Source organism: Penicillium arizonense (genome assembly GCF_001773325.1).
Source record: "Penicillium arizonense strain CBS 141311 chromosome Unknown PENARI_contig049, whole genome shotgun sequence".
NCBI lineage: Eukaryota > Fungi > Ascomycota > Eurotiomycetes > Eurotiales > Aspergillaceae > Penicillium > Penicillium arizonense.
In genome coordinates this window covers 47,375-70,206 of record NW_019173326.1, presented here as the reverse complement: position 1 = coordinate 70,206, position 22,832 = coordinate 47,375, and the positions used below count along the sequence as shown (strand labels likewise).

Below are 22,832 nucleotides of genomic sequence, written 5' to 3'. Positions count from 1 at the left end.
TACGACGGCTGCTTGCGGTGCCAGGGATCAGTCTGAATCTCTGTGTTGCAGGCCACTCTCCAATCTCCGTGGCCGCATATCACGGACGCGTGAACACAGTTGCTTGTCTACTGAGTATGGAGAGCGTGGAGATCAATGGAAGGGACGTGATCGATCCGTCCCTTTGTCGAGCGGTTGCACAAGGCCATCTCGATGTTGTAGGACTCTTAGTGCAGCAAGGCGCACGTCTGAACATCAACGAAAGCACGATCGCAACTCACGACACTGCTCTCTGCATGGCCGCCCGTGGCGGTGACTTGGAGATGGTCCAGGCACTACTACGCCATGATCGAATTGATGTGAGCCTCAGGAATCGATGGTCTGAGGATCCATTGATGTTGGCGGTCAAGGGTTGGCATTCCTCGATTGTTGATGCACTTGTGCTCAATCCCAGACTGAAAATCTTCAGTTTGAAGAGATCGCTGGATCTAGCAAGAAACGATTGCATCCAGAGGGCCATTCGAAGCAGAATGGAAGACGACAAAACTCCTCAAACATTGTTGAAGCGGTCTCCAAGGAGAAGGTTCGTGGTCTGTAAGAGCTGGCGACATCTACTTCGGGTAGCTGTCGTGATGCAATGCGGGACGGCAGAGTTAATTGACACTTTCTCCGCTAGCTACACTGCCCACACTGTCACTGGACCCGTAGTTTTTTGTTTATAATGTATTGGGTTAATAAAAGCGAAACTAGAACATGCGGGATTATTCGCAGACACATTCCACAAAAGCTCTAATATGACTTCTCAAAAAGATATAAGCTTTTTTCCCTGCGGTAACTCTTCATTGCGACATCGTTGGATACATCGTTGGATACTTTCCACATTGTAAAAGACATAGGACAATCAAGAATATACAATCCCTCAACCTTCTCTTGCGTTGTCCAAGGACCCTGGTAGATTGAGCCTGGTAGGGTGGTTCCAGTCATCGAGGATCCTAGTCAATCGATCCCGAGATGATTCCAGTGCCTGCTCAAAGAAGCGCAGCCGAGACAGCTGCTTGTCGTGGCGCAGCTGAAGTCCGTCCCTCACCTTAGTCAGGTGTCTGCTAGCCTCCTTCAAGATACGATTTCTCTGCTCTAGCTTCTGGCCATCAATGTGTTTGGACACGCACGACTCCCATAGGCGTCGATAGAGTCCGACAAGACGAGCCGCGGGAAAGGCGGACTTGGGATCGTTGCGTTCGAGGTCTGCTAGCACCTTCAGAATAGGTTGAAAGGGCTCGGTCGTCAAGGCATGTCTTGTTTCTGCTTCCTGTTGCGAGGTAGAGGGCTGTAATGGTCAGCAAGAGCATTCGAAGCTGAGTCTTTCCACTTACCATTGGTGCATCATTGGAAGTTTCCTGCGAATTGTCTTTTTCACAAACGATTGGCAATGCACTAGACTGTTGTTCTCCTTCTGCTTCCTGGTCTGGCGTGCTGTTAGGGGCATCCATCTTGATCGTAGGGAAAAGTCGAGTGTCTGGGCAATACCATGTCCATCAATTCTTGGAGGATTTTATAGACTATACAGACATAGGTGGTTACTCATTCTCACTTTCACCATGAAAGTCAATCAACACAGTCTGACTTTGCCTAGAACCCAAAGATTTTTCGGGGCTCTGTTAGCAGTCCGTTCGATGATGGTGCTGGTGTGAATCTAATGGTGTTGATGGTTAGTGAATGTGCCTCATATTCAGCGGCTCAATAGTGATGATCGGTCCAAAATATATATATTCAATCACAATACTTCTTCCACATTCGTTGGAGAGCTCAGAAATCCCAAACGTAGCTAGAGTAAAATTTAGAGATGAAAGTCAAAAGTTGACTCCAGTCAACGAGGACGGCCGAGCTTCAACGGGTTGACGGGTCGCGCCCGCGCGACCACGGCCTGACGCTTTCCGCAGCCTAGACGGACAGAACCACACACAGCTCAGACAATCAAAACTCGAGCGAGACCAGAAATATTGGACGATCCTTAGAAGAAAATTTGAGCGCTCTTGGTGAAATCAAAGAATGATCAGCCTCTAGTGCCTCAATATCAGGACCGTAGGTTCAACAGTGAGCCAACGTTTCTTAACCGACTCACTTTGACTCATTCTCAACATGACTCAAGCATTTTTTCTCAGTGGGCATCTAAAATGGCACCAAGAATTTCGCTGCAAATAGTTGCGGTAGAATGAAGGCATGGGTTATATCCGTGCATAATCTAATACCCTGCCACCCCACGTCTACCAGCTATAATTTTTTCACCCCGCTCTTACAAGATTGTTCTCAGCTGATTGCCAATACTTGAGGTCACTACGCACCCATGCCACTCGGCAGAGAACGGGGCCAGCCAAGGTGCATGAGTCCCCGTCCCGCAGACTCGAGAGCCTGTTTCTATAGATATGTAGTTGCTGTGGCTCACGAGCCACGGACTATGGGCCAGCTGGGCTCAGTATCCATCAACTAGCGACTTGGTTGGATTACTAAACCAGATGGCCTAGTATCGAGTGCTGATATGTTATCTTGAAATACAGCCGGCCAAAGAAGCTACTCGGCCTCTAGCCACTTTGCTCCGGGTTACCTTAAGGTCCTGCCCGAGGTTCATAAATATTGTCGCCCTACCTCTCTATCTCGGGTCTAGCTCTGACGGACTTGATCCAGTATACATTCAAAACACACCTGACGATCCCTAATTATAAAAATTGTGGTTTCTTTATTCTCAATTGGTTGATTACCACTCTTCCGAAATCCAGGCCCTTCTCAACGACTTCTTGGTGATTACAGCTGCTACATCGACGGGGGAGCCACATTACGAGCAAGCGAAGGAGGACTTGTGATTGACTCGTATTGCACTTTCTCATTCTTGGATTTACTGGATTTCAGTCCGATGGAATTGCGTCTGGAGCGTACTTTCAATTGTGATAAATATAATTTTCTTTTATAAGTTAAAATTTAAATAACAAAATGCACTTCCCTGATCAAGAAAACATATCTCACTCAAAGGAAAAAGACCTCAACCATCGCCTATCTTTCAGTAGTCACCCACATCGTATCTCATGTATGAGTTGTTTGTGACGAAGAGGAATTTCAGCTCGCAATCATTTAGCTCGACGCCCAGCGTTGACTGGTCGTTTATATTGCGCTTCACCTGTCCTATGGGAACGTCATTGTCGTCGCATAAGTGAAGTGAGACATTGGCGCCCTCGTCAATCGTGCCAGTAGCACTTGGCTGGTTCGCTTTCTGGAACACAAATGTCCCGATTCTTTTGTAGGACCTGGTGTAAAACAGAAGCCCCATGGTCCTGCCACCAATTCTCGCATCCCAGCCAACGTCTGCTGCCAAATAACTTCTGGTCGCTTTGTTGAACAATTTGTATGGCGTGTTGTATGTCAACTATCAAACGTCAGTCCTGTGCTGCACCACTCGATACTTAGGGAGCCTACCCTTGGTGGTCGTCCAAGTTGTGTCTCAACGTCGAGTTCAAATATACAGCCACCCGTCACCGTGCGCGAGCTTTGCGGATCAATTCCGACCCACTCATGCCAGTGATTTGTATATGTATCCTGTTCAAATTTATACTTGGCATTGTTGGTTGAATTGTTAATTCCATCGAGGCCATAGGACTGGACGACTTTGTCTTCTTTTAGACACCAGTCCCTCAACGTATCAAACATTCCCTCTGGTCGATTGTTAGCGGGGTCGGCTTTTCACCGGGCAATCTAGCCTGAACTTACCATTTCTCGTTTCACCTTTATCATTGCGAAGGCCATAGTACTGGGTTCCCTTGATTTTTCCGTCATGACCAGGGTCCGCTTGGAGGAGGAAGCGACAAGGCGTTTTTTGGGCGGACTCACTGCTGATCATTTTGAACATTTCGGGGATTTTACCATAATCATTGAATGTCCCAATAAACTCCGCAATTGCCATGACGTCCTTTTGCTATAGATATAATCAGCTAACAATATTACGATATTGCGAAAGCATGAATGGGGTGAGCATAGACAAAACCACTCACGTTGATGACTCTCCAGTTCTTGAAGGGCTTGACTGTAGAACTCCAGGCCGGAGGACTAAAAGAAAGGTCAGTAAATGAAAGCCAAATCAGGTGAGAAGCTTCTCACTTGTTGCAAAGTGTCGTATCACCACCCACAGCTTCCCAAGAGAGTGCTTTGCTCATGTTGCTGGTCTGGCTGGCGCTACCTGACGCTTTCTGGTTTTCCTGGCTGTAGCTAGCAGAGGCCTGAACCACTGGAGAAGAAAAGGACAGCGCCGCGCTAATCTTCATGGCATTTGACTTCTCTGCCGTTTTCCCCACATCGGTTGAACTGAATTCCTCCTTTGAAAACAACTTTCCACCCAGTTCTACGTTTGTGGCAAAGAAGTGTCCTGTCACACGTGTCAGCGACTTGTCTTGAAGCCGAGCGAAAATGTAAAAGTGAATACGAACCAAACTTCTGATAGAATTTGATTAGAGCTTTCCTTTCTTGCCAACTTGCCACCTTCGGGTCCTCTCTGAGCTTGATGATGTGGTCCAAGGCTTCCTTGCAGCCCTTGGTCAGCTCCAAGCTGTCATTGTCCAAATGCAGAACCACTCTCGGAAACTGTGTTCACTTGTCAATTTTGAAATTGACAGAGAGATAGCTCTACTAACATTGTATGTGATGTTCATGGTTCGGTGCTTGCTTTGTTCGCTGGTAGCAAGGGCGTCAGTCTCACTTCTGCTGAATCCACCCTTGGCGGCAGCACTGTAGCCGAAAAGGCCCCCCCCGCTGTTGATAATTAGCAGATTGTAATGCACAACGTCGGTTTTCTGTTGACTGACATTGAAGCCTCAACATCCATCGATGAAAAGTTGCTCGATGCAAGGCTGTTGGAAAGTGCATTGGCAGTTTCAAACACATTGACATAGGAGTCATCCGTGACAGTGTACAAAGGATACTTGTACAAGATCTTCTTTTTCTTAGACGTGGGACTTATTACGATCAGAGAGATAACTTACTGGATTTTTGGTTGGAAGTGTGACGTTAGGACCGGTCATTCCCATCTCATCGAGGCTCCTCGCTTTGATAGAAAAGGCTTCACCAGCGATTAGTTCCATTCAAGTCATGCACGTGAAATCTTTTCTTACCAGGATATGGCGCTTTATCGATTCTTTGGAACTTTCTTCGGCCACCCGCGTTTTCCAAGAAAACCATTCGATGGCCATTCAAGAAATGGGTGGCTCGAGAAACCATGTCCCAATCTGCGTCCGATAGGGAGCCGGCGGAGCTAGCGCATGATCAGCGAATGAATTGGCGAGGATTGTTTGACATGCTATACTCACATTGCATCAGTAGTACTAGCCTTCGACTTCCACTGTTTATGATCGTAACCTGCCAGTTCAAAGTCTGCAATGCTCGCCTTGAGCAAATTGACCTTGTCTTTCTGTGTCTATTGTCAATTCAAATTTAAGCAAAACCTAAGCATTTCACATACACCAAGCTCCAGATCCAACGGAGTCTCAAGCAGTTTCTGGACGTTGGCGCCGAGTTCACCATATTTTCGGTTGGTTTCCTCCTCAGAAAGCTCAAAATACACATCATGAGCGGTGATACTAAGACTAGGGGTGTCGCTTTTCTTGGCATCCCCTTCTGCGGGTTGCTCGTCGTCTCCATTTTTGCTCTGAGCTGCAAGTTAACAATACTTCAGAGTTTCAGTTCAACGATAGGATAAGCGCTCACGCTTTGTTTTTTAGGAACCTCAGCGGACAGTTCCTGGTAGAGTTTCCATTTGGAGTCATCCCCTATGCGAGCGCCATCCTTGGAGCAGAAAGGGAAACGGGCCCTGTCGGATGTCGAATGTGAGAACCCGAATTTCCGACTGGAGATGGGCCAACAACTCACTTTTTGGAGTCGAGCTTGCTTTTAATAAGCGATGCTCGAATGTCCGCCAAGGTCGCATCCTCTTTAATGGACCCTATGACAATGCGATCAGTGATCTTTGTCTTTTCGGCCTTATCGTAGGTCCAGACGTTGAAAAGGTTTTCTTGACTTTCACCCATGGTATCAATGTTGAAGATTCGAGCGTCTAATGTTCAACTTTTATCTGCTCGAGATATACCCAAGGGAATGACATGTACGAGGGCTTAGGCAGCATCTTTATAGTGAGAAGGCAGACGATCTTTGTCTCTTTCAAGCTTGAGCTGCAGGATCTACGGAGACCATGCAATAGTCGATCCAAGACAGAATAGTGGGCCCGAAGAGATCAATTGATCCACAAAGCAGCGTGAAGTAGAGGATGTTTGAATTTCCTCTTAATTATCGACACCGAGCAGCCTCTTACATGCTTTGGTAGCATCAAAATTCTTACGTGGCTGGCTGGCTGAGGGGTAGGGGCGACTGGGGGTGCATAGTTCAAGAGCCCAATCATATCACATCTCCCCACCAAAGATCCACTGCAGCTGAGATCTGGGTCCCCTATTGTGCTCCACTGATGGGTAGGACTATCCACTGTCGCGGATCCGCAGGGAACTCTTCACCGCTACACTTAGACATTTGTAAGACTCTGAAAAGCAGCAGATCCAGGCTCCTTATTCAATGCGCTCTATATAATGGTGGGTCATTGTCATATCCACCGCCTTGACCAGAGGTGTCCAAAGATTCGAGTTGACATGGTTGCACCAACCATCACTCCTAATCCACAATCCTTTGTATTGGGCTTTCTCTTCTTGACGTTCTTTCAATATGTCGATTACAGATTGACCGGCAAAGGTGGAGGCCATCGGGCTGCCAAGCGCCGTGATTCAGCATCGTGTTGCAGAGGATACGCCACTTATTTCGACTACCATCTGAGTTGGTAGTCTCAAAGTCCCTGCCGTTATAGCTTGGACATAACTGATTACGGGGAATTCCTGCCAGCTCCTTAGATAGCCCAGCATCTTTGGAATCTTCTCCCCGATCATTCTCGACTTTCGGCTCCGGTTTGTCTTCGGATTTCGAATCAGGTTCCTCCCCGGAGAGAACCTGCTGTGGCGAAACTCCGTTTTCTTTGGAGACTTTCATACTTTGTCAGTTTCTGAAAACATAGTAGGGAAAGATGAAGAAACTACCTTCGACTTTGACCAGGGTACCGCCAAATGTGCCATCTCCTGATTTGTCCTCCTCTTCGAGGTTGTCTTCAGCGCCGAAACTCAGCATACAGCACTTCGATTCTTCATCATTTGGCCAGTAAGTTACTGCGCGGCACCCAAGGGCGGCGGAGCAGATTCTACCGCAATCTATGAGAGATCGTCCGACATGAGCTTTCCTGGCCTCTGTGTAGTGGTGGGTTCTACAGTTCCAGGTATATGTAGACCCATCAATTTTTTGGATTGCACCGTGGACATCGGGGCATGGTCCTTGGCTGGACTGCGATATATTTTGGAAAGGCTGCATTGATGGTTCCTCGTCTCCCTTGCAAGGGCACGCCAAAACATGGGTATTGTCTGTAAAGGGGTGTCAGACCGGTGCCATATATAGTGCCTAGAGATATGTTCAGATACTTACTGTGACTAAACTGGTTGGGAAAGGGATTGACACAATTTGGGTCTGGGCATTCACCTTGACAGCACACACAGGTACCATCAGGTTTGAAGCACGCTTGCGTGACAAGACCACCAGACTGGTCGTGGGTCGCTGTGTAGAATTCACAATCAGTAGGACACGATGGGAACTGGCCACGAACCCCATCTTCCTGGGCTCGGCAGACGTCGTGCGTGTAGCACTGTCCATATGGGGGCACAGATGTGGTTTCGGCGAGGGTTAGGCTAATAGCCACAATAGAAAAAACGATCGCGCGTCTCATCGTGGCTGAATAGACTGGGTAGAGGCGATAGGTCTAAGAACAGGTAGCACTTTATTCCTACGTCTATCCACATGGCCAAAAGGTTTGAACAGAGATTTTTAGACTAAGGGATGTGTAGCTCTCCATTTATTATGTAAGTCGTGGTAGTCATTGCTATAGTAGCTATGCAAGGATTGTGCAGATCTTCATACTAGTACCGGCATTCAGGAGCGAATGTATAGTACCCACTTTTAATCTGCTACAAAAAGGCGATGATGTAATGGTTGACAAATAAAGAGAACAATCAGCAAAGGTTTTGCCTGAAGCCGGAAGTCAGCTAAGCATGTGTCAAAATGGGTCCGCTAATTTTTCAGCCTTCAGCTGAACGAATGTTACAATGGGTCCGCTATTTTTTAGCGCCACTCGGCAAGGACATTCGCTCAGCTGTATGCACCGGAAAGCTAGGATGGCTGTTGTGACTAGTCAATACTAGTTATAGGTAGTGGATCGGACGGCTGGATCTCGCGCGCTAGGATCGTGCGGGTGGGTCTTGATCTTAGTACCCACTGTTAATATATCATACTGTAGCCTATGTGATATATCTACTAAGGTTAACCAATAGAGTGCTAGTGTGGCCCAAGGTATTTTCCAACCTAGTACCCACTTTAAACCTTCTACAAGGTGATGGATGCAATGCAACATTATGCTATCTAGCGTGACCAGCCGCAAGCGGTCTAGTGCGAACAGCAGAGAGGTTGTCCGTGTCCCTGATCGGCCCACCAATTCATCCACAGGGGTATATAATTTTGCTTGCCCCAAAAGCTTCAGACCGACACCTTTTTTTTCTACTTAATTGTTCCAAGTCCTTAGGTTTTATATTTCCACGATGAGAATCTCATTTGCTCTTTTTATGCTTCCCTTCGGGTTGGTCTCCGCAGTCTCCAGTTTGAACCCACCCGAGGGGCAGTGCTACAAACAGGAAGTCTGCCAGGGTAAGGGCGGGGAGGCTTTGAGCACTGCAAACCGCGCTTGTCGACCAACGCTTTGCGAGCGATACACTGCTACGTATGATCAGGATGGGAACCTGGCCCACGAAGAGTGCTTCTGGGCAAAGGAAGATATTAAGGTGAGTAGAGTATTTGCAATTTTAGTATATTAAATGTTTAGACTGACATCGATCATAGGCCCGTGTAAGTGATGCCGGTCCTCTCAACACCAAAACTTGACATTCCATCCAGCCAGCTGACTAAGAGCAAACCATAGAATGTAAGCGATGCCGGTCCTCTCAACGCTAGAACTTGACAATCCAGACAGCCAGCTGACTAAGAGCAAATTATAGCCGGTAAGTGATACCGGTCCTCTTAACACTACAACTTGACAATCCAGACAGCTAGCTGACTAAGAGCAAATCATAGTATGTAAGTATTGCCAGTCCTCTTAACATAACTCAACACTCTAGACAGCCAGCTAACTATAAGCAAACTACAGGCGGTAAGACTTCTGGTCCTTTTAACACCATATCTTCACAATCTATACAGCCAGCTGACTAAGAGTAAACTATAGGATGTAAGTGATGCCGGTCCTCTTAACACTTTAACTTGACTCTCTATACGACCTGCTAAAACTAAGGGCAAACCATAGGCGGTAAGTGATGCTGGTCCTCTCAACACCTTAACTTGACACTCTATACAGCCAGCTAACTAAGGGCAAACCATAGGCGGTAAGTGATGCTAGTCCTCTTAACACCATACCTTCACAATCCAGACAGCCAGCTGACTAAGAGCAAATCATAGCATGTAAGTATTGCCGGTCCTCTCAACACTACAACTTGACTTTCTATACAGCCAGCTGACTAAAGGCAAATCATAGAAAGTAAGTAATGCCGGTCCTCTTAACTCAACTTACACCCTAGACAGCCAGCTGACTAAGAGCAAACTATAGTATGTAAGTGATACCGGTCCTCTCACTAGAACTTAACTTTCTATATAGCCAGCTGACCAAGAGAAAATTATAGCAAGTAAGTGATGCCGGTCCTCTCAACACTACAACTTGACATTACAGACAGCCAGCTGACTAAAGGCAAACCATAGGAGGTAAGCGATACCGGTCCTCTTAACACTACAACTTGACACTCTATACATCCAGCTAACTAATGCAAATCATAGATGGTAAGTGATACTGGTCGTTCTAACACTAGAACTTGACAATCCAGACAGTCAGCTGACTAAGAGCAAACCATAGAAAGTAAGTGATACCGACACTCTCAAGACTACAACTTGATAATCTAGACAGCTAGCTAACTAAGAGCAAATTATAGGCGGTAAGTGATGCCGGTCCTCTTAACACTACAACTTGACAATCTAGATAGTCAGCTGACTGAGAACATACCATAGAAAGTAAGTGATGCCGGTCCTCTCAACACTACAACTTGACATTACAGACAACCAGCTAAGAGCAAATCATAGTATGTAAGTATTGCCGGTCCTCTCAACGCTACTACTTGACAATCTAGACAGCCAACTGACTAAGAGCAAATCATAGGGGGTAAGTGACGCCTAGCCTCTCAACACTACAACTTGACAATCCAGACAGCCTAGTGCAAATCATGGGGTGTACTTGTTGGTTTCAGAAGGCTGATAATTTTATTAGTAATTGGGAAGGAGAACCAATGTATGCACACTGCAAGCAGCACCATTTTGGGCAAAGCTGTTCCTTGGGGAGAACGACTACTACCAAAATCTCACCTTAGTAAAGGTTTTCGCCTATATAGGTTTTCCCTATACTATCAATGCAAATGCAAAGGTTGAGATCGATATTGATGTCCATCTGCTATATTCTGGCGTATCACTACCACCGGCTAGGCCTGACACAACAGCCGTCCTGTTTAGAAAGGTGTTTGCTGGTATCGTCCTGTCGCTTGGGATTCATATCTTCTTTGATTTATCAGCAATAAGCAGTAAAGCACATCCTTGGCCCTCTACACTTACCCAACACCACTGAGTCCAACAAGCGCTATTCTCGACCCTGGCACTGAGCGTTTCTCACGAATCTGTATGGCGAATCCCCCTTTTGCCTGGGAATCTTCAGGTCAGAATGCGGAAGCCATCAATTTACTAAGAATTTGCCTAGCCAAGCTGAATCAAGCACTGGGCCCAAACTATCCGGGAACTTTAGTTAATCCTGAAGCGCTGCTGAAATGGGAAATAGAGGGCCTTAATATAAAACTCTAGATAAGTTTGATACCTGAATATCCCATGTTTGCATAGCAATTTCTACTTTATATGTACCTCCCAAAATGATCTTCTCCATCACAGATTTACTTCGCGGCCATTACTTAAGTGAACATCACTGCAAGGAGATTGAGGACAAGCAGAGTCGTTAACAAGCTAGCTCATGTGCCAGTATTCTTGGCAGAAATATTACAAGTAATTTATAAAACATTTTATCACGTTATAATATCTTTCAATACGATTCTGTTGGAGCACCTGTTTTGATGGTATTGTTCTGTCATCCTGATACGCACTACTCATGCATTAGGGTTAGACCTGTATCTATATTACTGGATTGTGACCCACACAACTCCATAACAATACAACCAATATACACATACTACAAGAGGTTATGAGCCCTCGTTGCGCATCATGGATAGTGAATCAGGACATCCAAAACTCATTCGAACGAACTACCATTCTTGGAGATTGGACGCCGAAGTTCAACTTATCGGCATCGGAGCACTAGGGATCGTTGAAGGCACCGAGCCTGTTCCCGAGATCCCTATCACAACTCGAGCAGCTGAAATCACAACCTATACCCAAAGCGTTAAAGACTATCGACAAGCCCGAGAAAAGGCAATACAATGGATCTGGAATCACATCCACAGCGACTTTCACAGCATCGTTGCAGCTGTTCGTCGAGACCCGCGAGACATGTGGCTGGAACTCGAACGGCGACTAGATGCTGTCTGTCCGTTCCACTATGACTACAATTGGATCAACGATGAGTTACCGGAAGGTTCACATCACCTACCTCGGCCCTTTTTCTCCCCGTCGATCTTTGTATCAGATCATGCGTTGAGGTGTCAACTTGATACAAGACCCAATTTCCAATAGTGCACACCACTGTCAGTCTCTCGGCATTCGAACACTTCAAAGGATAGCCTCCTTGTAGCTTGGCTCCTAGCGTCCAATGATGATCCTCGTTTTCTTCGGATGGCGTCTGGCGTCTTTCAGGCCTGGAAATTAGAAAGACACCGACGTATGCTGATGTTTTTTATCATGCTTCATGGTAGGCTAGCCGTACCTTCGCAGACGGCCAGGCTGTTAGTCCAAGTCCGCTGCAAGGAGAAGGTGAAGCAAAAGTCCCGTCATTTCTAGCCTACCAAGTTAACATTGGTCATCTCAGCTACGAATCGAGAAGACGAGACCGTCTTATCCCGTGTCACCGCATTTTCAACGAGAGAGCTCACGATCAACAATCACAGTCACACTTGATCTTATTCAGCGTTGCCATAGAGATCGATGCTGAGGTGACTACTCCCTTTTCCAGTTGTGTGAATTTATGTACCCCTTGCTTCATATAGATAAGTGTTTCCTTTTATCCGATTGCAAGAGTTGTGCGGGGGATACCGAAAGAGCGAGCAGTCGCAGCGGCCGTGCTAATTCTGCCATTTTGAATTGCTATGCTATCTAGCAGAATCCTGCTTCATGCTAATTTTTGAGCTGTTTGGCTGCGGTTTGGTGGCATGGTAGGCGTTGGTAGAGGCGGTTGGGTAGGGACATAAAATTTTGAGGTGGGTGACGGACCGATAGGGATCGCGAACCCCGTTCGGGGTCCAAGTTAAATATATTGACATTAAAGAAAATGTTGGCCGAGCCCGATCTATTCAGGATGAACTATGCCAGTAAAGTAATAATCTAGGCGGAAAACTGGCCAGCCGGTCAGTTAAGTCATCCCCGTCAGACATTAACGTATTTCACAAGCGAGCCGCCACCACAAGCGAGCCGCGCCACCCTACCTAAAAACGCGTCGAAAATTAGCATTTAATTTATTCAACCACCTACCATGCCACCAATTCGTACCCAATCGCCCCGAAATCGTACAGAGCAAGAGGGTAGGATCTTATTAGCTATCCAGGCTATTAAGAACAAAGAAATAAGCTCTGTTGCTCACGCTGCTCGGACTTTTGAAGTACCGCGTTTAACTCTACGCGACCGCCTCTCTGGCTATGCAGAACGAGCTACTTTACGCGCAAATTCACATAAATTGACTGAAATTGAGGAGGAATCTCTTCAAAAATGGATTCTCTCTATGGATTCTCGCGGAGCACCCCCTCGTCCCTCTTCTGTACGAGAAATGGCAGATTTATTGCTCGCGGCGCGTGGATCTACCCCGGTTATTTCGGTCGGTAAGAATTGGGTTATAAACTTCGTAAAAAGGCATCTAAACCTTTCCTCCCGATTCTCAAAAGGATATAATTACGAGCGTGCAAAGTGCGAAGACCCTAAAATTATCTATGAATGATTTTCTCTCGTCCAAAAAACGATCCTTTCTTACGGTATCGATCCCGATGATATCTATAACTTTGACGAGACCGGATTCGTAATGGGCTTAATCGCAACCGCGAAGGTTATTACGAGGAGGGAATACTACGGTCGGCGATCGCTTTTACAGCCCGGAAATCGCGCGTGGGTGACTACAATTGAGTGTATAAATGCCTCGGGGTGGGCGCTTCCTCCGTGCGTGATTTTTAAGGGCAAAGTCTTTATCGAATCTTGGTTCGACATTGAAAAGGCGAGCTGCACTTGCGATCGGCCATTTTGAAGCGATGACTAACTGCACCTCTTTCTGAGTGAAGTTAAGTGTTTTCCGAGTAAAGTGAAATGTGAATGTTAATTCTTTTTGATCGCTTTGTTCCTGCAAAGGGCTCTACCAGCCAGGGTGAGAATGAGCAGGTGCAATACTATTGGCTCAGCCACTATGTTCCAGGCTTTGAAGCAGGGCTTGTTCTCGAGCGCGGAAGCAAGAGCGGCATGTTACCGCGAACCATTAATTGAAGCCCTGAATTCTTCCGCAATGCCATAAAGTTGAGTTAAAGGCAGAAACTTGAGTATGCTATCCGTCGAGAAGGCTTTGAAACCAGAAGAAGAGCTCCTGGGATCTATACATTCATGACTAGGCAATTCTTGGCTCGGCTATATAAACCGCCATCTCTTACCCAGATGTGTCTGCTGCTAAGAAATTATAGCCATGATTTCAGAAGACATTATCAAAGCTATTTTGGAGACTATTCTTCTACTTCTGAACGTTGGGAGGCTATTTCTTTTGTACTGTTTTCCATTCAAGTGGCGTTGGCACAAATTCGACGTGGGTTTCTGTGCCCTCTCATGTGTTCCTTTTGCTATTCTTACTGGGTTGTTCTGGAGCAAAAGATTTCCACGATGGGGCCAAGTGCTCTTTTGGGTTACTCCGTTATTCCCACCACTACAAGCAGTAGGTCTTCATTGCACGGAGTGAGCGAGGTTTACTGTCGGCTAACGTTACCATAGTACGTTCATGTAGTCTTTCAACAGCGTGAAAATACATTCACACCTCGATTACTACGCATCGTGTACCCTCCTTTCGCCGTGCTTTCCGCGCTGGCTAAGGTAGCATTCTCTCTCGCTGGAACCTTCCTTCTGAGCTCCGTCCATCCGGGTGGCCTCTTTATTCTCTTCGTGGACTACCTTGGTGTAGCTGCATGGTTTTGGTGGATGGTTGGACAGTCAACTTTAGCTCGAGCTAAGCTGCAGTATATCTCATGCTATCTATCTGTGATGGCACTTCTTTTACTTGTGGTTGCCATCATAGGAACGCTAGGCGAATCCTGGATTATTGCACTGGAGGTAATTACAATTCCCCACATTATGTCAACAATACTGACACCTAAGAGATCGAGCTTTTTATCATCGCCATCTCGACCCCTTCCTTGCAGTCAGCCGCGTGGGCCGCATAAATGTACCCTTGGATACCTCCAAATCCCCTGTGATACGTGGATGCCATGTGGAAAGGCAAGGGCTATGAGAAAAGACTCTGGAACCTGTATGTCCTATAATAGCAAAAGAGGTTTACAAGGGAGACGCGACGGATTGTTTGAAAGCTCGTTCTGGTCATTAACTAGAGAGAATTATAATTAGTTGTTCGTGAGCTCGTAGGCTATTCTAGAGTGCGAACGGTTCGAACTTGGAGATACATGCCCACAGTTCCAGTATCTTGTATTGGGGGTCCCTTTTGGTTCCGACCGTTTCCAAACCACTTTCTTTTTAAAAGGTCGTCAGATATAGTACATGTACTGTATCCTGCAAGCAAGCTGCTATCAAATGGCAATCAACCTCTATTAGTAGATTCTAGGTTTCCCACCCAAGTCCCCAAGCATTTCCATATCCTGCAAGAGATGTTTGGATATGCATTTGTATGCAGTAAAGCATTGACCACAAAATCGGAGCACAATCCTGTTATCTACTGGCGGTTTTGTGTATATCAGAACCTTACAATGCGTCTCAAAGCAACCGATTTTATACGTAGGGACTCAATATCTAGGCTGTCCCCTTTCGAACTTTAAAACCTACATTCTCATACCTAGTTACTTGTGAAAGGTTTCCATCTATTCAACAATGTAAGGAAGAAAGTAGATATTGCGATATGACAGCTGCTGAGCCTCCATGGTCGGCTTGTAATTGTCTGACCTACAAACGCCTATGGGGTTTGGGGCGAAGTCGTCGCATCCAATACAGACGTGTTGCCTCTCGGTCAGAGACCGCTCGTGTCTTTCGCGTGTCCTTGTTGGTGCCTTTTCTTGGGGACGTGCCAGGCGGCCGTGGAAGTAGCGAGACATGTGGACCATGATATCGACAATGAACCCTCGTTCGCATTGCCTTTGCTCGCGAAGATGTCAAGCTCAGCGAGTCCGTGCGCATGTTGCGACCGGCATAGGTACCATGGCGAGTGGTCATCTTTGTGAGTGGAGGCTTGGAGGAGTCACACTGTAGTTGCAACATGTCGCAATAGGTTGCTAGTCTTGGACGGGGAGACCGGCGAATTGTTGGGGCCATTTCTATTAGAACGGTCGTGTGCCGAATGGACATTCAGGTGGCTTGACTTGACCCCTTTTATATGTTTTCTAGACGCAGAGAAATCCCCTTGGAATATGCAATCGAGCCTAACTCTCTGCTCAATGCATCATTTTTCTGACCTTGTATTTCATTCCATCTTCCACAGCCCATATCGAAAGGCAGAAATGCGCAGCACCTTGGGCCCTACCAAACAGATTCCCGTGTTTTGCCAACAAGATGTTATAACTGAAGGCAATTCAAGCATAAATTGAGGGCCACAGTATTTATGCTCTACTCACGCATCCAGCACTATACATGAGGGCTCGGGGAGTGAAAGCTTTACGGGACTTTCAACTGATTCTCAACGCTGAATTCATCACAAGATGTGTCTCATCCAATGAAAATGGACACTCCGAAAGTGGGGCACCCTTACCCATGGGCACCACTTTCTACCTGGGCAAAGAACGAATCATCGATCTTACATAGAATTGGCATTTGTTGCAAATGTTAGCTGTTTCATTAAATTATAAATTCCCACGGAAATTCTCCCTGAATGCTTGAATGACCAAAGTACACTACAATGTCTAAAAGCAGCAACCAAAAGCGCTTCCAACTGAGAAAACAATGTCGAGAAGCCTTAGCGGCTCATATATGTATTTACCAACCCCTTCTGCTGCCCACACAAGCTGATATGCCTAGTTAACCGACTTCACCTTGTTGTTGCTCCTGAAAGAGTCCGTCTCCAACCGCGACCTGGAGATGGATACGCTTGGTCCGTTACGAGAGCGAATGCTGCTTTGCTCAAATCAAACCTAAGTAGCGGCACGATAAACCTTTACCAGAAAATATTGAAGGAACTCGGTTCATCACTCGAAGCTGTCAACCCGCAGTCCTTAGGCATCTCGCAGTCTAATACATGCGGCCTTCCAAAGGAGGTGAGCCCCTTGTCAAATGTCCTTATTTATATAGCTCCTCTGACGGAGCATAAAGACACAGGATTTCGGTGAAGGAATAATGGATGGTTCTTTCACGGCAGAGATCTGCGAGCTTAAGGCTGCCAACGGCCGCATGGAAGTGGAATTGGAACGCACTCGTTCTCGGCTAGATGACAGTCTTCGCGAAAGCCATACGCTCGGGGCCGAAGCCAACCACCTCCGTCACGATATGCAGATTCTTGAGTCGCAAAACAAGATACTGCGTGATAAGCTGGTAGAGACGAGAAGGGTCATCGCTGGAGCAATGCAGACACTGGGTTCGTTGCAATCAGAGGGAATCGAAATCGCACTTGATGACACGAACGACAGCCAATGATCAGCAATTGGCATCCATGCAGTATCAAGCGAGATCTAAAATTGGCAAAAAATCACAAGGTTGAAGCGGCTGGAATACGCTGACAACCCACCGAGTATTCTAGTCCTCAGGTTGCGGATCGCAAAGGGCGTATACTTCCAGTGTTAAGCGCCAATACCCACTTTTCCAGATTCAACCTGCCGCACAACTTCTAGCAATGCATATGTATGAAAAGGTTCTGAGCGAGAGATACTAGCATAGTGGATAATAGGAGTCTCGCGCAGGGTGGTTGAGAAACATAGTATATCGAAATATCACTAAGAATACTAATACTTGGTGAAATACAATTACTTTGCCTTTCCTATTAAGGTTAGCTCATAGTAAGGGTGGGTGTCATTTGAACATCGGCCTTCTCGAACAATAAACAGGTTACCTAGAACTACCATTTACCTACCTGGGTAGGCTCATTCAACGGTTCAAGCTCTGGCTAGAGGCTAGAGCACCTAAGGGCGCATTTGTTTTCAAAACAGTATCGCGATATTATCGCAATGCTCAGATTCTGCCTGATCACAAGTATGAATCGTGGCGGCAAAAGTTGAAGCCGTTATAGGAAGTTGCGTGACAGCTATTCCTAAGTGTAAGTGAAAATTTCATCCGCTGGGAGCGGCGAGTTGATCAGAGGCATAGTAGTTTGGGGTTGTTTTGATTTTGCTAGTCCATAGGTGACTGGTCACGACGACCGCCTTACACAGAGATACAATTTAATAAAGCTAAAATATGTAATAGCAGAAATTTTAATGTTAAATTAAGACTTCTTCACTTTCCAATGCCCAGCTTGTCCAATCCGAGACTGTTCATCAGGTTATCGATCCCAAGACCGCCGAGAAGACCACGAACAAGACCACCAAGGCCAAGTCCGCTCAGAAGATTATTGACAAGACCGAGAACACCACTTAGAAGCAAGCCGACTGCCGCAATAATTTGGAAAAGTGGTTCGGATAGCAATGTCCACAGCGGATTGAGTTTCTTCTTCGCATGGGGCATATCTGCGATTTTCTGACGGCCATTGTCAATGGTAGTCGTCACAGTTTGAGTCAGTTGTTTCAAAAGATCTGCTAGCTGATATTCTTCCGGTGTCGCCTCGTGAGAAGCACTGTGAGCCTTTGCGGATGCAGCGATGGACCCATCGGGGTCGAGCGCCCTAATGGTGCTCTTACACTCCTGCAGCATGTTTCCGGCATCTTCAATAAGAGGCTTCACGGTCTGGACTAGTTTCTCTTCATCCAACTCCTCTCGTGGCGTACGATCGGCTCGTTCAAGATGCTATATCAGGTTAGTTATATCAACATGCGGGGTATCCGCAGGAAGGTTACCTGTGTGATCTGTTTGCAGAGCGGCTCCACTGATTCAAGTGTTTGCTGTATAACGGCTGATATCTTCTTCGCCAAATCTCGGTCATGTTCCTCTTTAGCCTGCTGCTCAGCTTCCTCGGGTGATAGCTCGGGCTCGGGTTCGGCGTCTGGTAGGTTCTCCTCCAGCATGCACTCGCCAATTTGATTTCCATCGTTGTCAACGATATAGCCACTATCATTCACCGTCTTCCCTATCAAGGCTTTGGGGTTACCCATAGTAACCCTGCCTATCAAATTACCATCTTCGTCGCGGACCTCGCCATCTCCGTTGACTTTTCGGCCACTCATCGGGCTAATATCGCGTTCCTTTTCCTCGGGGGTCCATCGCTCTGCACGGCCGATGACATTGCCCACTTTGTCCACAATTTCGCCATCTTCATCAATGGCACGACCAACGAGTCTTGTCGGTTCCCCGTCGATTAGCCTACCGACCACTTCCCTTCCTGGAGTAATCACATATCCATCCATTGTCGCAGTCAGGCCTTCGAGCCCATAAAACACCCCTTCGGGTTGCTCTCGCTCGGCGGCAGGAATAAGTTCAACATTGCCCAGGATTTTCCCATCGTCTCCCCAAATCTGACCTTCTCCATCCACTTTCTTTCCATTCAGCTTCTTGGGATTTCCCGAGACAAGCCGTCCAAAGACTGCCCCGTTTGCGTCGACGACATTTCCAAATTTGTTGACTGTCATCCCTTCAAGTTCGGACAGGTCTTCTTCTGGCTCTTCAGAGACTTCGGATGGAGTATATGGCTCAGCGCGTCCTATCACATTGCCCACCTTATCCATGATGTCTCCATCATCATCCACAGCTTTACCTCGTAATTCTTTAGGATCTCCGTCAATGATCCTGCCAACAACAGTGCCTTCCTCGGTTTCAACAAGCCCGTCTTGTCTGACCACCAGATCACCTAGGCCGCTAAAAGGCCCCAACACCTCACGCTCCTCTTCCGCAACCAGCTCAACCCGTCCAATAACCTGGCCATCGTCGCTCCACAGCTGACCTTCGTGATCGATGGTCCTACCAGCAACTTTTTTCAAGTCCCCCTCTGCTACACGGCCTATCAACACGCCGTCTGGCCCAATAACAAAGCCTAGCTTGTTAGGCGAGAGACCTTCCAAGGAAGAGAAATCGACCTCTTCTGGCTCTGGTTCCGGCTCTTCCCAGGGCTCAGCGTGTCCAATGAGATTGCCTCGCTTATCCAAAATATCTCCATCCTCATCGACAGCCCGACCAAGAAGCTTCTTTATCTCTCCATCAACAACCTGGCCTACTCGAGTGCCTGTTGCGTCTTCGACCCAGCCATCAGTGACCACGACAAGATCTTTAAACCCTGCGAATGGGCGCTGGTCCTCCTCTTCAATTGGGATTGTTTGCGCTACGCCCAAGATATTTCCTCTGTTGTCCCAGAATTGACCACGATCATCGAGCTGGAATTCTCCCTTAGATAACTCTTTGGGGTTGCCCTCAATAAGTTCACCAACTGGCACACCATCCTCGCCGACAATGTATCCGAACTTGTTGCATTTCAGGCCTTCTAGCGTGGAGATGTCAGGTAATTCCTGGGAGGTTTCCGGTGATTTGTTGGCTTCTTGCTTTTTGAAAGTCGCCTTTTTGTCTTCGAGTTCTTGCATCGCAGTATTTGCAGCCTGGCCTGGTACTGGTTCAACTTGTCCAATCACCTCTCCGGTGTTGTCCATCACTTGACCCAGTTCGTTTGGGACCTTTCCTGACAGATGCCTAGGATCTTGACCTTCGACAACTTGGCCTAAATCCTCGCCCTTATCATTCAGAATCTTGCCATTGCTGTTGATTTCTCTGCCCCGAAGGATGGCAACGTCTGGAAGCAACACCCCACCAGCGGGCTCGGCTTCACCGGCCGATTCTTCAACTTGCTTTGAACAGATAGGCTCGACTCGCCCGATCAAGTCTCCATCTTCATCGAAAACTTCGCCATTCTCATCAACAGTTCGGCCCACCAAATCATCCGGGTCACCTTCAACTAGTCGCCCCAATACTCGACCGTCGTCGTCTTTGACTGCGCCGTCCTCTGCGACTGGCAGGTTTGCGAGGTCCTGTAAGCTGGGGACATTATCTGTGTCAACCGCTTCTTCGACTGCACCAGCCTGCTTTGCAGTCTCGTCGCTGACAAGCTCAACTCGGCCAATCAGATCGCCATCGTTATCTAAAATCTCGCCACCTTCCCCAACCACCTGGCCAGCAAGGTCGCTGGAGTCGCCCTCGACGAGTGTTCCAACTGCATTGCCATCATTGTCAAAGATCTTTCCCTCTTCGCTAACCTCAAGCCCCTTCAACTCAGACAAATCTGTGGGGAGACTGGGAATTTTCTCCGTGAGTTTGCTGGCAACACCCCCTTCGTCAGGCTTGAACTTTTTGGCGACCCCTCGAATGTTATCCTGAATGTCGTCATAAGCGCCCTGTGATTCCGCAGCGGTAGCCCGATTGCTGAGATCTCTGACGGTGCCCGTTAGATCGGAAATACGCGAGGCTGCATTCTTCCCTCGCTGCAAAAATGAGACCCCACCCGACCCGGAGGCGGAATCACTTTTTTTCGTTTCAGGTTCTCTCTGCTCTTTAGAGGGAATTTCTGCCACCTGTTGCGCATCTTCTGGGGCTTCAACCGCCTCTTCATGCTCTTCGATGGACTCTCTTATTGGCAGTGGCTCCTCATATTCCAAGTTGACTGCACTCCCTTCATCTGGTGTCCCAGTTTTGTCGACATTCGGAGTCTTGATTTGCGATACCTTTTTCTCTTGGGAGGCTGGAGGCAATTCTCTGGTTCCCGATCCTTTTGGCAACTTTCGAATATTCTTCTTGAGTGCGGTTGGTGTTGAGGGCCTGTTGATGGGTTTCGCCTGGTTTACAGGTTTGATCTCTGATGCTCCCTTGCCAGGTAAAGGGCTTTGAGAAATTGAGTCTCCCATGGACTTCTTAGGCGGTACTAAATGCTTTTCCGCTGATGGAACTCGCTTTGTCGCCGGTGATGCCATTTCGTTCTTGCGCTTCTGCAGCTTTCGGCAACCACTTTTTTTTGAACTAATATCTCGTTTTGCAGGTATAGATTGGTGACTAGTAGGTTTTCATTAACTGTTAACAGCACAGGAGATGTTCGAGCATGCAATATATATTCTTCATGATATCATCACTGTGATACCCTTCGGGATCAGGAACTGGCCGACTCGCCACATCGGGGACTACAGATAAAATGGCCACTGATTACCCAGTTGTAACCGAACTACAAAGTTTACTATGGAACAATGACCCCCAAGCGAGACTATGTTGATACATGGGGTTCGCAAGAGGGCCTCAATGATACAGATATACCGTGGTACCACAAAGCCTCCTGGTCATTATAGAAGGATTCTACCTCATCATTCCATGCCATGAGCTTTATTGGACTAAATCTATCCGTCCAGTCTAACATGTTGCCACACCAAGTGTGCAAGGCACACTTGTGGCACTGAGAACTAGTAGCTCCTAGACTTTCCTGTCCAATTTAAGTCAAATTGATACCTAGGTCTTGAAACAAGGCAATGCGAAATACCACACCCTAACGCCGGTAAGCATTGGTCAATTTACTAGTTAATTAGGCCCTGCATATTATGAGCTTCATGCTTCCCAAAGTATGGTAATGATAATGAGGGACTAACAGAAGACTTAACGTCAGATCTCCATGAATCTTGGCTTTTAACTCGACCTCAACGTCAAGGTTTAGATCAAGTCTCAAGCTCAACGCAGTTCCAGCACCTTTTACTATCGCTTGCCTCGGTCCGTTCTGCTCAGATATCGGTTGTATTGGAGCTATTCCTCTGTTTGCCGGTAATGCCGCACTCGTTTTTCTTCGAATCACTTCTGTTGTGGGTGCATGTCTATCATCTTGGGCTAAGACTTCTCTTTCGATAGACTCGGTTTCGATTGACTCGGTTTCAGATGTCGTTATAGAATTGGGATTTGATCCTTCCAGTTGATTGGTCTCGCTTGTGTGTTTGTCTTGTAAAGAATCTTCCTGGTCGCTGTAGGAATCAGATTCATCCTCTTCGCTGGAATGAACTGCGTCTTTTGGAAGTGTTGGCTTCTTCTGTGTGGTGACGGTATCCATATTCAGTGATCTGAATAAATGAGAAACGAATCTCGCAGGCTTATAATCAGGTAAATGAAAATGGATCACATAATCAAGTCACAGCTCGCATCCACGGTTCCCATAGGTCATGACGTTGCAGATC

The 22,832-nt window shown here is 47.0% G+C and overlaps 7 protein-coding genes across 7 annotated transcripts; 4 read left to right on the top strand and 3 right to left on the bottom strand.

The window, feature by feature from the left end:
• Window positions 1-24: 24 nt before the first annotated feature.
• On the top strand, window positions 25-577 carry PENARI_c049G11374 (ankyrin repeat domain-containing protein; the record flags this gene model as incomplete). Its single annotated transcript, XM_022637363.1, has 2 exons — window positions 25-338; window positions 449-577. Exons 1-2 carry the CDS (start codon window positions 117-119, stop codon window positions 575-577), a joined length of 351 nt encoding a protein of 116 aa, XP_022482783.1. The 5' UTR covers window positions 25-116.
• A 321-nt stretch (window positions 578-898) lies between these two features.
• On the bottom strand, window positions 899-1,469 carry PENARI_c049G06553 (uncharacterized protein; the record flags this gene model as incomplete). The annotated part of the gene is made up of 2 exons (XM_022637354.1): window positions 899-1,306; window positions 1,353-1,469. 2 exons carry the CDS (start codon window positions 1,467-1,469, stop codon window positions 899-901), a joined length of 525 nt encoding a protein of 174 aa, XP_022482796.1.
• A 1,562-nt stretch (window positions 1,470-3,031) lies between these two features.
• Window positions 3,032-7,822, bottom strand: PENARI_c049G10822 (uncharacterized protein; the record flags this gene model as incomplete). Its single annotated transcript, XM_022637360.1, has 17 exons — window positions 3,032-3,394; window positions 3,445-3,680; window positions 3,736-3,940; window positions 4,017-4,071; window positions 4,123-4,387; window positions 4,449-4,602; window positions 4,653-4,770; window positions 4,824-4,954; window positions 5,001-5,077; window positions 5,130-5,269; window positions 5,325-5,425; window positions 5,477-5,662; window positions 5,722-5,824; window positions 5,884-6,067; window positions 6,735-7,034; window positions 7,089-7,256; window positions 7,594-7,822. The coding sequence occupies 17 exons, from the start codon at window positions 7,820-7,822 to the stop codon at window positions 3,032-3,034; spliced, it is 3,015 nt and encodes a 1,004-aa protein (XP_022482788.1).
• A 3,620-nt stretch (window positions 7,823-11,442) lies between these two features.
• On the top strand, window positions 11,443-12,094 carry PENARI_c049G09977 (uncharacterized protein; the record flags this gene model as incomplete). Its single annotated transcript, XM_022637358.1, has 2 exons — window positions 11,443-11,812; window positions 12,090-12,094. The coding sequence occupies 2 exons, from the start codon at window positions 11,443-11,445 to the stop codon at window positions 12,092-12,094; spliced, it is 375 nt and encodes a 124-aa protein (XP_022482787.1).
• A 2,144-nt stretch (window positions 12,095-14,238) lies between these two features.
• Window positions 14,239-14,792, top strand: PENARI_c049G06489 (uncharacterized protein; the record flags this gene model as incomplete). The annotated part of the gene is made up of 3 exons (XM_022637353.1): window positions 14,239-14,290; window positions 14,360-14,682; window positions 14,730-14,792. The coding sequence occupies 3 exons, from the start codon at window positions 14,239-14,241 to the stop codon at window positions 14,790-14,792; spliced, it is 438 nt and encodes a 145-aa protein (XP_022482779.1).
• A 1,676-nt stretch (window positions 14,793-16,468) lies between these two features.
• On the top strand, window positions 16,469-17,199 carry PENARI_c049G12079 (uncharacterized protein; the record flags this gene model as incomplete). Its single annotated transcript, XM_022637365.1, has 3 exons — window positions 16,469-16,541; window positions 16,588-16,823; window positions 16,879-17,199. 3 exons carry the CDS (start codon window positions 16,469-16,471, stop codon window positions 17,197-17,199), a joined length of 630 nt encoding a protein of 209 aa, XP_022482798.1.
• Window positions 17,200-17,994: 795 nt separating this feature from the next.
• Window positions 17,995-21,599, bottom strand: PENARI_c049G02526 (DUF3659 domain-containing protein; the record flags this gene model as incomplete). Its single annotated transcript, XM_022637348.1, has 2 exons — window positions 17,995-18,501; window positions 18,552-21,599. The coding sequence occupies 2 exons, from the start codon at window positions 21,597-21,599 to the stop codon at window positions 17,995-17,997; spliced, it is 3,555 nt and encodes a 1,184-aa protein (XP_022482795.1).
• Window positions 21,600-22,832: the final 1,233 nt, after the last annotated feature.